At 39.2% G+C, this 14,990-nt stretch overlaps 1 protein-coding gene across 3 annotated transcripts in view; it reads left to right on the top strand.

The window, feature by feature from the left end:
• LOC132404980 (kinesin-like protein KIF24) overlaps positions 1 to 14,990 on the top strand; it is an 81,426-nt gene that overhangs the window by 26,607 nt on the left and 39,829 nt on the right. For all 3 annotated transcript variants that reach the window (XM_059989636.1, XM_059989635.1, XM_059989634.1), the window contains exons 4-6: positions 2,899 to 2,996; positions 5,819 to 6,034; positions 7,868 to 7,955. In XM_059989636.1, coding sequence (XP_059845619.1) covers positions 2,899 to 2,996; positions 5,819 to 6,034; positions 7,868 to 7,955 — 402 coding nt within the window. The remainder of the gene's footprint in view (positions 1 to 2,898; positions 2,997 to 5,818; positions 6,035 to 7,867; positions 7,956 to 14,990) is intronic.

The raw sequence follows: 14,990 nt of genomic DNA, 5'->3' as shown, positions 1-14,990 counted from the left end.
GGACTCATTTTAAAGGATTCTTCATCTCATGTTCTTGATATTTATTTGTTTGTTTTGTTTCTTTATATTTGTTGTGAATGTCTGCAAGAAAATGTATCTCAGGGTTGTATGTGCTGACATATACTATATGTACTTTGATAATAAATTTGTTTCGAGCTTTGAATTTTGACATCGCGCCTAGACATAGTGACTCAGTCCTTCTTCCCATCCTGGAACATCTGGCTGTCATATGTTATCTGCACTATTTACTGAGGGATTTCTCTGTAGTTATCTTGGTTGCAGGATACATCCCATCCCAGGCTGACATCAAGCTAAAGTTGGAGGGATTGAGCAGCATAATTAACAAGCATGAAATGGCATATCCCAGTGCCGCCTTCAACACAGGGTCTTCAACCAGGCTAGCTTGAAGCCTTGCTAACCTGCTACCTCGTTCCAGAGGACCCAACACACTTGACCACTATTACACCATCATCAAGTGTGCCTGCTAAGCCCTCCTGAGCCCACACCAGGAAACCTGACCATTTGGCTGTGCTTCTACTTCCTGTATCAGGCAGAGACTGTAGCAGTCACCATTGGAGAGGACAACAATGTATGGTTGAGGGTTGTGTTCTCAGTGTCCTTCTATACTCATTCTTTACCTACAACTGTGTGACTAAGCGTAGTTCCAACGTCATCCCTAAAATTTTTATTGACACCATAATTGATTCCAGAATCACAGTTGATGACAAGGAGACATCCCAGAGTAAGATATATACAGTGGTGCTAGGAATTTTGTGAACCCTGTAGAATTTTTTCTATTTCTGCATAAATATGATCTAAAATGTGATCAGATCTCCAAGTAAATCCTAAAACTAGATAAAGAGAACCCAATTAAATAAATAACACAAAAATCATGCGTTCATTTATTTATTGATAAATGTCTTGATTTTTCTTCTCTGAAGGCTAGGAAATGTAGCTCTCATTGTTTCATACAAAGATTCTCCCTCCCTGTGTTGAAGTATTCTTTCTTCACTTTCCTTATCATCTGTTCAATCACATTGAATCCAATGATGGGATGAGACAGAGGTCTGCCTTTCAGATCCAGAACCGGTATAATCAGTACTTTTGCACCAGGTAACTTAAAGTGACCTCAACCCATCCTATATATGGCATGCTATAATTCATCAGGCGTACTGCCTCCAAAACATCCCTCAGTTTAACTCCAGGTAAATGCCTCATTCTCCACTGCTCATCTGTGATGCAAATGTGTGTGCCATATGCATTCGCTTCAATATCCCTGTAAGTGGCATTCTACAAGACACTGTCTATCCACTAGGGAAGTTACAGACGAATGTTGATTGACTTGACACTGTGCAACTAAAACACTGGTGGATGACTGTCTTATTCCTTGTGCTTTACATCCCAGTAAGTAGTGATCACTGCTACCACAGTTGTAACAGTGGGTGCAAAGGTCCTCACGCCCTCTCTGCTGATAGTAGAAACACTTTCTAGTTCATGGTAAACAAAGCCACTGAGGCAGGCCAGCATATAAACATATTGGGACCGGATACTGTTGTCCAACTCCATTTTGCTGTGGTAAATATGAATAATTCTGTGGAGCTGCTGGACATGGCTGCAGAACCTCAGATGGCAATGCATATGATACCATTACATACTGCTGAAATGTGGGAGAATTTTGTTGTGCAACTGGGTGTGATTAAGGCAGAGCTGGTTCAAATAACTGGTTTTGCTTTTTCCACTGCTGTTTTTGTTCAAAGCTTGGCCCTCTCTGGAGTCCAGTCCTGACAATGTCTTGTTCCATGGACTGCTCAGACTTCTTTGTACCCTACTCTGGTGGTCGTTGGTAACTCTGTGCTAGGCCCTGTGGCTAATGAAGATTTGCTCTTGCCTCCTGTTTTTTATTTGAAACTGAAAAACATTATTTTGATGGACAGGTATGAGCTGTTGAAGTTGCTCTTTGATCTGTGCAGCATCTTCACTAAGTGTTTTCAACTATGACATTAGATCTATATGAATTTTTTCCATCTGATACTTGTACTCAACAGGATGTTCCTCTAATTGTGCAAGGTTAGTAGTGGCAGTGCGGACTGACCCAGCTGGCTTCTGTTTATTCTTTTTCTCTACTTCATTTGCACTTGCAATGTTTAGCATCTCTAATAGTACCTCATCTGAGGTTTTAGGATCTAAAAGGTATGACTGAAGGTTCTTTTGAATACAATCACTTTGTAAACTGGTGAGTACAGTATGTAAAAACATACTCTACTCTGAGACTGGATCATATTTCAGACCAGGCTCAGCTTCTTGTGAGGCAAATAATACATCATGCTCCAGGTCAAAAACGTGTATTAAGAAACTTTGTGGCGATACAAAAAGGCCAATAGCTCTTCAAGAAGGCAAACCACTCTCATTCTTAGTAGCAATGAGGAATGAAAATAAATATTAGCCATGCCAGCAAAATTCAGATCTTTGAAAAGTGAGTAAGCATAAAAGGAAAGTTTGCTTTATTCTGACAACGTTGATGAGTGGGCTTATTCTGCACAAAATTGCAGCGATAGAACCCATCAGATTTAAAGCACAGGATTGGCCCATTCTAGCTGTCCATGGGGTTATGAAGAACACTTTGTCCTTCGTAAAAAAAATTTCCATAAAGTGCTTGGTAATTTACATTGATGTAAGGGATAATGTTTATTTAATTCAGAAGAACTTTGAAATGAATAAGAGCTATTCCTAAACCTTATTTTTTTGTCTTATTTTAATATTAATCTGATCTCATTATCAGATACCTGCAGCAGTATTAAACCCTTATAGTTACCATTCTGAATTTGAAATCCTTGAGAACCATTCATTTACCATTCTTAATTTTTATTTTTAAAGATTTATTTTCTGCATGTTTTGCAGCATGTTTTTTATTTTGATGAAGTATTTGAGGAGACTTGTACCAACCATGATGTCTACTTGAAGACTGCTTATCCACTCATCCAGCATATTTTCAATGGGTATGTTACATTCATTTCATCACTATTATATGAAATCTATGATGGCATTATTCATAGTAGGTCAAACATTCTGCTATTTCATACTGATGTTTAATGGTTTAAATTAACTTCAGAGAATGTATACTATATAGAAAATGAAATCCTTACTCTTTGCAGATGTATCAGGCCAGATTTTTTTTCTGAATCTAAATAATTCAGTTAAGATTATTATACTAATATGAAGTTATAAGTACATTTTATTTTGCTTGACATCATGAATGCATTTTTATTGAAATTTTGTATTTAAGGCATTTATTGTATTTCAGTCATTCTGTTTATTAAATCACGTGTTCTGACAGGAAGCAGAGGGAAGATGGTTCATGTTATATGTAGATAGGGAACATCAGCAAAAATAGAATGACAGTGTTCAGATAAGGGTTGGGGGTCTGAGGGTTTGAAAAAGTGGGAGACTTGTGCAGGTAGAGAAGAACACAGAGACTAACAGATCTCGGTGTCTGGGGAAATAAGATACCAGGTATTAGAATTGTAGAAAATAGTTGGGGAGCTTGGATTACACTGTAGTATTGAGAATTTTATGCAGATTGCTGAAATGAGGTATTAATGACAGGGCTGTGGAAACTCTTGAATGGATAAATCAAAATTCATGAACATCGAGCACCAGGATTATAGTTCTGGTGGGAGCAGTGGTAAGTGTATTGTAGTAAATGTGCAACTTACAGTTTCAAGAACAGTATGAGTTTGTTGATTGTAGCAGAGTTGAGGAGAACAATGGCAGTGGTTAGAAGAATATTTTCGTATTGAGAATGGGAAAATGGAGCAGTACGGAATAGAAATGGTGAGAGATTAAGAGGTAACATTGCAGAGAATACAGTACTTGCTTGGAAAAAAAACTTCTCTCTAAGCTGGGGAGAAGCCAACAAATGGCAAAGGGAACTCTGGTCCTTGCTTGTGATACAGGAATAAACATAATAATAACAGTAATAACTTATTTGTAGAGCACTTTTTAAAATGCTTTACAATAGGATTGAAGTGCAAACATGAAAATAAAAGACTAAAAATGTTATTTAAAACAAGGTTAATTAAATAGAGTTTGAGCCAGTGTTTAAAAGTGTCAATTGAGTCTGCATCCCTTTCTAATTTTAGGTATTGAATGCCACAGTTTAGGAGCACAGTTCGAAAAAGCTGACCTGTCAATTGTCTATTGAGGGAGATTGTTTAAATTTAGGAGACCGGCGGAAGAAGACCTAAGAGCTTGAGCAGGATTATAAAACAAAAGTAATTCTGTGATGTGCTCTGGTCCCAGACCATTGAGAGCTTTAAAAGCAAGCAAGAACATTTTAAAATCCATCTGAAAGATACAGAAAGCCAATGTAGAGTAGCTAGGATAGGACAGATGAGCTCCCTCATCTTGTCTTGTCCCTTATCTTGTGATAATGGACTGAATTGCATCAAATGTTAAGCAACTAGCATCTGCAAAACTTTGGGCATGAAGTAATGAGGAGTTGGCCTTTGTCTGCTCTATTTTTTCATGGTGTACCAAAATACCATGATTACCATCGAATCCCTTCTTGACTTGTGATCAAAGGATCTGAGAGGCAACAAACAAGAGAAAGAAAACAAGAGTAACACGTAAAGTTCTTCATTTTCCTTTGAATGCAATTAGCTCCTATGTAAGAGAGTTATTAATCACAATATTCCTGATATTGCGCCTACTATTTCGAAGCTTTGAGCTTAGAAAAAAAAGAGACGATTTTATTGAAATGCAAGATCCTGTGGGAATGTTACAGGGTAGAATGTGAGATGTTTCTCATTCTGGGAGAATACAAAACTTGGAATGGGCAGGATGGTGATGGTTTAATTTCAGGATAATAAGTTGTCTACTTAAGAAATACTGTATATTTTGAGGTTTGTGAATCTTTGGAATTCTCTACCGGAGAGAGCCCTGGAAATGTAATCATAGAGTACTTTCAAGATCAAAATATACTCATATTTTCTCAATACAACAGCTGAAAGTCATGGGAAACAAGCAGGAATATGGATATTGTGGGAAAGATGGGAATATTTGTGACCTTTTTGAATGGAAGAGCAACCTCAAATAGCCTTGTAGCTATTCTTATTCCTATTTCTTGTGTTGTTATGACTCTGCAAGAGAAACAGCATCTTGACATCTAACCTGATTCCCTTATTCTTACTAAAATCAATGGTGACCTTGAGAGTCAGTATTGGTACCACTGTAAATTTTGATGCAGATCACAGAGCAGTTATAGAATGGAAGGGAGCCGTATCATCAGAGAATTGGTAGACACTGCGTTGAATAACATTCTGGTGCTGAGCTTTTGCTAACAGCTGAAAAGATAGAACTTAAATCAATAATTTGATATAATGCTCAAACCCAGTGTGAAGCAATAGTTAAATTTGTCTTTAAAAGTATATTTTTCAAAATTGTTGATTACTTCCCCCATAGAAAAGAATTTACTAAAACTGCTGCAGCCACAGAAATCCTAGTTACTGAAATTCTATTTTGAGAGGGAAATTTATTATTGTACCAAGTGATAATATCAGTTTTTGGTTCCACTCATTAGTGCAAGTCGCAGTTCAATTTCTCTGTAAATTTATTATCTTCAATAGAAGCACAAAAGAACATCAACATCTTAAGACTGAGTTGGCTCTGAGTGTTGTTGACACAAGTAAGTTGGGTGTTCATATGATGAGAGTGTATGGTCCATACTGGGGATGAAGGGGAAATAAACTATTTGTGTGAATGAATATAAATTTATATATAATTTTTCTCTTCTCTATTTATGTTAATTTTAACCCCTTAGTGGAAAGGCAGCTTGTTTTGCATATGGGCAGACCGGAGCTGGAAAAACTCATACAATGATTGGAACTTACCGAAATCCAGGGTTATATGCACTTGCTGCTGAGGACATCTTCATACATCTTCAGACATCAGAACCATGCAGAGCACTTTTCATCTGGATAAGCTTCTATGAGATATATTGTGGCCAACTGTATGATCTGCTTAATGGTCGAAAAAGGTAAAAGTTGCAGAAATGCAGTTAGGCTTCAAAGACAGTGAAAATATCTGCAATATTTATTGAAGATACAATAGTGAAAACAATTGCCACTTTAGAAAGAGATATTTGCTGTTTTCAATATATCTGATTCAATCTAATGCAAAATTGTATTTTTATGGATTTTTCACTAAAAATTGAATTCTTTTGGCTAATATTTTCAATGGACTTCCAGAGAAGGACATAATCATTACAGAATATTGTGCTACTTCTGAGATAGATACCTTAAAAAATGTACTAAATTCCCATTTAAAGGCAATAATTGATTCTGCATCTACTGCACTTCTAGCCAATGCATTCCAGGTCATCATCACCTGCTACCTAACATTTTCCTTGTTGAGAAAGCCAAGAACAAAGTAATGGACGTGTCATATATTGACCTTCAGAAGTTCTTTTGATAAGGTGACACAAAGCTAAGGTGGACAAGGTAGATTTGCTTGAAAAATGGGTATATAACTGACAACAGAAGGTTTCAGTAAAGAGACACTTGAGGCTGACGAGAACTAGTGCTCTTCGGGATCTGTATATGAGTGTTATTTATTGCATGTAATACTTGAATCTGTACATCCTCTGGTGATTCTTTTTGTATCTTCAGTGTTCGAATAGTTCTCAATTCCTAGTCTTGCCCTTGGGTCTTCTAATCTGAGCATTACACTCATTTTCCTTGCCTTCAGCTCCTGTTTTGCTTAAGTGTGCTCAGAATCAGAATTGAATCAGGTTTATTATCATCAGCGTGTGATGTGAAATTTGTTAACTTAGCAGCAACAGTTCAATGCAATACATAATATAGAAAAAATTATAATAATAAAATAATAAATGAAATAAAAATAATAATACATTAGTAAGTAAATAAATTACAGTATACATATATTGAATAGATGCAAAAAAGTGAAAAGTGCAAAAAACAGATATACTCTGTATTTAAAAAAAAGTGAGGTAGTGTCCATGGGTTTTAATGCACATTTAGGAATTGGGTGGCAGAAGGGATGAAGCTGTTCCTGAATTGCTGAGTGTGTTCCTTTAGGCTTCTGTACCTCCTACCTGATGGTAATAGTGAGAAAAGGGCATGCCCCGGGTGCTGGAGATCCTTAATAATGGATGCTGCCTTTCTGTGACACCACTCCATGAAGTTGTTCTGGGTACTTTGTAGGCTGGTACCCAAGATGGAGCTGACTAGATTTACAACCCTCTGCAGCTTCATTCAGCCCTGTGCCATAGCACACCACCCCGCACCCCCCCCCCCCCGCCCATATCAGACAGTGATGTAGCCTGTCAGAATGCTCTCCATCGTACATCTATTGAAGTTTTTGAGTGTATTTGTTGATGTGCCAAATCCCTTCAAACTCCTAATGAAGTATAGCCGCTGTCTTGCCTTATTTATAACTACATCGATATATTGGGACCAGGTTAAATCCTCAGAGATCTCAACACCCAGTAACCTGAAACTGCTCACTCTGTCCACTTCTGATCCCTCTATGAGTTGGGATATGTGTTCCTTCGTCTTACCCTTCTGGAAGTCCACAGTCAGATCTTTCGTCTTACTGACATTGAATGCCAGGTTGTTGTTGCAGCACCACTCCAGTAGTTGGCATATCTCACTCCTGTATGCCCTCTTGTCACCATCTGAGATCCTACCTACTGTCAGCAAATTTATAGATGGGACTTGAGCTATGCCTAGCCACATAGTTATGGGTATAGAGAGAGTAGAGCAGTGGGCTAAGCACACACCCCTGAGGTGTGCCAGTGCTGATCATCAGTGGGATATGTATTCATGCCCTTTTGTATTTTTATTTCTAGACTGTTTGCTAGAGAAGATGGCAACCATGTAGTTCAAATCGTGGGGCTACATGAAATTTGTGTAGAAGGAGTTAAATCTTTATTAGAGGTAAGTTTAAAATTAATAAAGTATTAACCATATTTAATTAGCTTCTTTATTAGGAATTATCTTTTAGGAATTTGCAAACGGTGGTTTGGCACCATTTTTACAATGTTTTACTCCTGCCTCCCAAATATATTTAATATCATGTGCTACATAAATGGAAAGTTAACAAATCTATATTTCAAAGGTAAAGCCTTTAGTTTTATGTAGCACCTTTCACAATTTTGAAGGACTTTGAATCTAACAAGTTACCTTTTGAAGTGTAGTCATTGTTGTAATGTAGAAAAGTAAGCCAGAACCATAGAACCGTAGAACACTACAGCACAGTACAGGCCCTTCAGCCCTCCATGTTGTGCCGACCCATATAATCCTTAAAAAAAGTACTAAGCCCACACTACCCCATAACCCTCCATTTTTCTTTCATCCATGTGCCTGTCCAAAAGGCTCTTAAATACCCCTAATGTTTTAGCCTCCACCACCATCGCTGGCAAGTCATTCCAGGCACTCACAACCCTCTGTGTATATTTAAAAAAAACAACAACTTACCCCTGATGTCTCCCCTAAACTTCCCTCCTTTAATTTTGTACATATGCCCTCTGGTGTTTGCTATTGGTGCCCTGGGAAACAGGTACTGTCTATGCACCCTATCTTTGCCTCTCATAATCTTGTAGACCTCTATCAAGTCCCCTCTCATTCTTCTACGCTCCAAAGAGAAAAGTCCCAGTTCTGCTAACCTTGCTTCATATGACTTGCTCTCCAAACCAGGCAACATCCTGGTAAATCTCCTCTGCACCCTCTCCATAGCTTCCCCATCCTTCCTATAATGAAGTGACCAGAATTGAACACAATACTCTAAGGGCAGTCTCATCAAAGATTTGTAGAGTTGTAACATGACCTCTCTACTCTTGAACTCAATCCCCCTGTTAATGAAGCCTAGCATCCCATAAGCCTTCTTAACCACCCTATCAACCTGTACAGCAACCTTGAGGGATGTATGGATTTGAACCCCAAGGTCCCTTTGTTCATCCACTCTTAAGTAACTGACCATTAATCCTGTACTCAGTCTTCTGGTTTGTCCTTCCAAAATGCATCACCTCACACTTGTCCGGATTGAACTCCATCTGCCATTTTTCTGCCCAACTCTGCAGCCTGTCTATATCCTCTTGTAACCTTCGGCCACCTACAGCTCCATCCACAACTCCTCCAATCTTCGTGTCATCCGCAAACTTACTCACCCATCCTTCCGCCTCTACATCCAAGTCATTTATAAAAATCACAAAGAGCAGGGTCCCAGGACAGATCCTTGCAGCACTCCACTAGTCACCGACCTCCAGGCAGCATACTTTCCTTCCACTACTACCCTCTGCTTTCTTCCTTTAAGCCAATTTTTTATCCAAACAGCCAAGGTTCCACTGATCCCATGCCTCATTACTCTCCGGATGAGTCTCTCATGAGGGACCTTGTCAGATGCTTTGCTAAAGTCCATGTAGACCACATCCACTGCTCTACCCTCATCAATTTCTTTTGTTGCCTCTTCAAAAAATTCAATCAGGCTCGTGAGGCACGATCTTCCCTTCACAAAGCCATGTTGACTATCCATGAGTAGACTGTATTTCTCCAAATGCTCATAGATCCTATCCTTAAGAATCCTTTCCAGTAGTTTGCATACCACCAATGTAAGACTCACCGGTCTATGGTTCCCAGGTTTCTCCCTATTACCTTTTTTAAACAAGGGAACTACATTTGCCATTCTCCAGTCCTCCGGCACTTCCCCTGCAGCCAAAGAGGATTCAAAGATCATAGCTAATGCTCCTGCGATCTCTTCTCTCAGTTCCCACCAAAACCTGGGGTGTATCATATGCAGCCCTGGGGATTTATCAATCTTAATGTTTTTTAGAAGATCCAGCACTTCTCCTTCCTTAATCTCCACACCGTCCAGCATACAGGCCTGCTCTACTTCGACCTCATCTTGATCAAGATCCTTTTCACTTGTGAATACCGAAGCAAAATATTCATTTAGGACCTCCCCAACCTCCTCCGCCTCCAGGCACATGTTGCCCTCTTTATCCTATAATGGTCCCACCTTCGTTCTCGTCATCCTCCTATTCATCACATACGCATAGAACGCCTTAGGGGTTCTCCTTAATCCTACATGCCAAGGCCTTCTCATGCCCCCTTGAGCTCTCCTAAGTCCTTTCTTTAGCTCCTTCCTGGCTACCCTATATTTCTAATAAGCTCCTCCTACTTCCTGCTTCTTATATCTAACATATGCTTTTTTCCTCTTGACGAGTTGCCTCACATGTTTTATTAGCCATGGTTCCCTTTTCCTACCATTTGTTTCCTTGCCTCAGTGGGACAAACCTCTCCTGAACCCAGCTTAAGTGGTCCTTAAACTTCTCCCACATTACTTCTGTGCTTTCCCCTTTGAACATCTGTTTCCAATTTACTCTCGCTAGATCCTGCCTCATCCCTTCAAAGTTAGCCCTTCCCCTGTTAAGCACTTTACCATTTTGTCTGATTTTATCCCTTTCCATAGCTATGCTGAAGCTAAGGGAGTTGTAGTCACTCTCACCAAAATGCTCCCCCACCAAGAAGTGCTGTTGAAAATCTAGAACAGATTTGTCAGTGCAAGACTAATGAACCAGAAGGTACTATGAATAATCAACAACAACTGGAACATACACACACAGTTTAACCTTATGGCATAGCATATCCCTCCCCATACTGTGACAGGCCATGCCCTCTTCTCGCTACTACCAGGAAGCAGAGAAGCCTTAGATACCACGTCACCAGGTTTAGGAATAGTTATTACCCTACATCCATCAGGCTCCTGAACTGGCATGGATATGTTCAATCACCACTATTCTGAACTGATTCTATGACCTATAGACTCAGTTTCAAGGACTCTTTACAAGTGTTCTCTGTATTATTTTTCATTTGCACACTTCGTTGTCTTTTGCACAGTGGTTGTTTGTCAGTCTTTACGTATAGTTTTATGTAAATTCTATAATTTTTTTCCTGTAATTGCCCACAAAGAAATGAATCTCAGGTAAGGTACTGTATATGTACATTGATAATAAGTTTTCTTTGAACAGTGAACTTTGGCATGCCAGAGATCATTCCTGTTTTAATGAAGAATGCAAAACTGTGTGCTAGCAGCTGCCAAACTAGGGATTACCTGCATCTTAAACTGCAAAAATCAGCATGCAAAAGACAGTGCTAAGTGCTGGCATGATAAATAGATCAAAGTTCTGCTGTCTTGAGACATGTACTCATGAATAATGGTGGACAGCTCCATGATCATTGCCAACATGTTGTGTGATACCACCAATAAGCTGGATGGGTTTCACAGTGAGAAAGCCCAACAGGTGATTGCCAGTGTTAAAACATTTGCAACCACTCTCAACCAAGATTGCTAAGTGGAAAGATCCTATCTCTGCTTCCTTTTGATACCCCCACCATTGAGATGAAAGCCAGTCTTCTGCTGTTGACTTATTCCAAGTTATATCAAGTAGTATCCAAGAGCGCTGGGACACAATAAAGATCATAAGGCCACATAATACCCCAGCAGTGGCACTGAAAATGTGAGCCCAAGAATTAGCTGTCCCTCAAGTCCAGCAGTCCCAGCCCAGTTACAACACTGGAGATTAGTAAACAATGTGAAAATTTATTTGGGTATATCGTAATCATAAAAACCAAAGCTGGTCAAGTGCAACCCAGTGAATTTTATTTATTCGTTTTATTTTGAAGTTGTGATAAGCTACTTTGTTGAACCACTATCTGGCGAAGATACTCTTAACAGTACTGGCGGGAAGAGAATTTCAGTGGCAGACAGTGACATGCAGTATTTTCTGATTAATTTGGCCATTGGTTGGGCAGCAGCCGCTTATTTGGGATAACTCTTAAAGAATAAAAAACTAATCGAGAAAATAGCCTAGATTCCCTCTGTTTATTGGGACATTATGCTGCCTAATTGGGACAGAAGATTGTTGCTGAACAGCTTCTAACAAGTGTTCATTTCTGCACTCGTTAGATACTACATTATACTTGGAGCTTACAGTTTTAAAATAGTGCCAGTTGTGTGTGCTCGAGTTACGTTATTCATTTGGGCTGATGGATGCCAAATCGAAAAGTGGTGTTTTTTGATAATTTTTTTTATTTTGACTTTAAAAAATTTCAGACCCTTGCCAAGATGCCACTGATTTTCATTTACAGTAAATCAAAAGAACATGGCAGCGTATACTGAATGAATTCCTTTGTTGATAACTATTAGGAACTGATGCACAGTTTTGTAGTACTGTAATAGTATTGGTAATGTTCTAAATTGTTCTGTATTTCATTAAAACACATAATTTGTTACTCAGTTTGTATTTTTTCCATGAAATTTTGGCTAATTGGGCAGCCGCTTAGTTGGGCCAAAATGTACAGATCCTAATATAGTCCACTTAGCCGGAATGCACTGTATTTCAAACTGTGATTTGGAAAGAGCCTAGTAATGTTCTCGTATGCCTGCTACCCTTGCCCTGGCTAGTAGAGGTCATGATGAGAGAAGGTAGCATTAATAGTGCTACCAAGCAGATCTGTTTGCTCTTCGGATTTGCTTTTGCTCTAACAACTTGGTTCCATTCCTTATCACAACCTCAGTGTAAATGTGTAGGAACAAAATATGGACTTGAGGTGAGACTGAGATTGCCCTTTACATCGAGAAAGTGATTGACCAAATATAAAGAGCCCTTATAAAACTGAGAATTGAGCACAAGGGGGAAAACACTCCAGTGGCTGGATTAGCACTTAATGCTGTCACTGTCCTTTCCCCTCCCTGCAATGCATATGTCAGGAGAATACTGTACAATTGCTTGGATGAGTGCAACTCAAACATCTGTGTGGGTAAAAACTTGACACCCTTCATACTAAGCAATATACTAACTATGCTACCTTCAATTTTGTTATGCCTCAAACTATATAATGATGCTTCTAATATTGTCATGTCTATTAAAATGTGTTCAAGTACAGAGCCCTGGACACAGGCTTCCAATATACAAAAAATAGTTTGCTATCACTGTGTAGAGAATTCTGAAGGTTCACTGCCCTTTGGGTGAAGAAACATCTTGTTATCCCTGTACTGAATGGTGTCTGGTGGCATCCCAGCCTGGTATGGAAACACCAATGACATTGAATGGAAACATTTACAAAAAGTAGTGGATGGAGCCCAGTCTTTTCTCAGTAATGCCCTCCCCGCTATTGAACATGTCTACAAGGAGTTCTGTCACAGGAAAGTAGCATCCATCATTAAGGATTCCCACCATGTTTTCTTCTCATTGCTGCTATCAGGAAGGAGGTTCAGGAGTCTAAGGACCCACACCACCAGGTTCAGAAACAGTTATTATCCCTTAACCATCAAGTCTTGAACCAGACGCGATAACTTCACTCACTCCCAACACTGAACTGTTCCTATAGCATGTGGACTCACTTTCAAGGACTCTTCACCTTGTGTTCTTGATATTTATTTCTTATTTATTAATATACATTTTCTTGTATTTGTACAGTTTGTTGTCTTTTTGCATATTGGTTGTTTTGTCAGTCTTGTATGCAAATTTTCATTGATTCAATTGTGTTTCTTCGTATTTACTGTGGATGGTCACAAGAAAGTAATCTCAGAAGTACATGGTGATATATGTATGTACTTTTACTTCTAACTTTGAACGTTGACCCCTCTTGATTCTGTATCTCTTTGTTCAAGTTATCCCTGTCAAATGAAACAATATCTTGGCATATATCCTCTTAAACCTCAAGAATATTGTACATTTCAGTGAAATTGCCTCTCATTTTCTATATCTTTTTGTCTTTATATTCCCAGGGAGAATATAGCTCCAGAAGAGCATTTATCTAAAAAGCCTGCCATCCCAGATATGAATTTCAAAGTTCAAATTAAATACAGGCTCTTTGGCCACGATGTTGTGCGACCTTTTAATCTATTCTAAGATCAATTTAACACTTCCCTCCCACATATCCCTCTATTGTTGTATCATCCATGTGCCTATATAACAGACTCTTATATGTCCCTAGTGTACCTGCTATTACCATCACCCTTGGCAGTGTGTTCCATGCACCCACCACACTTAGTTTAAAAAGAAAACTGTACCTATGGCATCACCCCATACTTTCTTTCAGTCACCTTAAAATTATGCCCTTTCTAAGCCTCTTAGCTTGAACATCTCTATCAAGTCACCTCTCATACTCCTACACGTTTAAGAGAAAAGCCATAGTTCTCTTAGCCTAATCTCATAGTTGTGGTTGCCTCACTACAGGAAGGATGTGGAAGCCATAGAAAGGGTGCAGAGGAGATTTACAAGGATGTTGCTTGGATTGGGGAGCATGCCTTATCAGAATAGTTGAATGAACTCGGCCTTTTCTCCTTGGAGAGACGGAGGATAAGGGGTGACCTGATAGATGTGTATAAGATGATGAGAGGCATTGATCGTGCAGATAGTCAGAGGCTTTTTCCCAGGGCTGAAATGGTTGCCACGAAAGGACACAGGTTTAAGGTGCTGGGGAGTAGGTACAGAGGAGATGTCAGGGGTAAGATTTTTATGCAGAGAGTGGTGAGTGTATGGAATGGGCTGCCAGCAATGGTGGTGGAGGCGGATACGATAGGGTCTTTTAAGAGACTTTTGGATAGGTATATGGAGCTTAGTAAATTAGAGGACTATAGGTAAGCCTAGTAATTTCTAAGGTAGGGGCATGTTTGGCACAACTTTGTGGGCCGAAGGGCCTGTATTGTGCTGTAGATTTTCTATGTTTCTTTGGTTCTATAAGACACGTTCTCTAATCCAGGCAGCATCCTGGTAAATCTCCTCTGCACCCTCTCGAAAGCTGAGGTGATCAGAACTGAACACAATATTCCAAATGTCATCTAACCAGGGTTTTATAGAGCTGCAACATTACCTATCAGCTCTTGAATTTAATCCCTCAACTCATGAAGGCCAAGACAACGCACTATACACCTTCCTAACAGCCCTATTAATTTGAGTGGCAATTTTC

Source organism: Hypanus sabinus, chromosome 14 (genome assembly GCF_030144855.1).
Source record: "Hypanus sabinus isolate sHypSab1 chromosome 14, sHypSab1.hap1, whole genome shotgun sequence".
In the NCBI taxonomy this organism is placed as follows: domain Eukaryota; kingdom Metazoa; phylum Chordata; class Chondrichthyes; order Myliobatiformes; family Dasyatidae; genus Hypanus; species Hypanus sabinus.
Note: the sequence above shows the minus strand (reverse complement) of the source record. Positions and strands in the feature narration are given on the sequence as shown.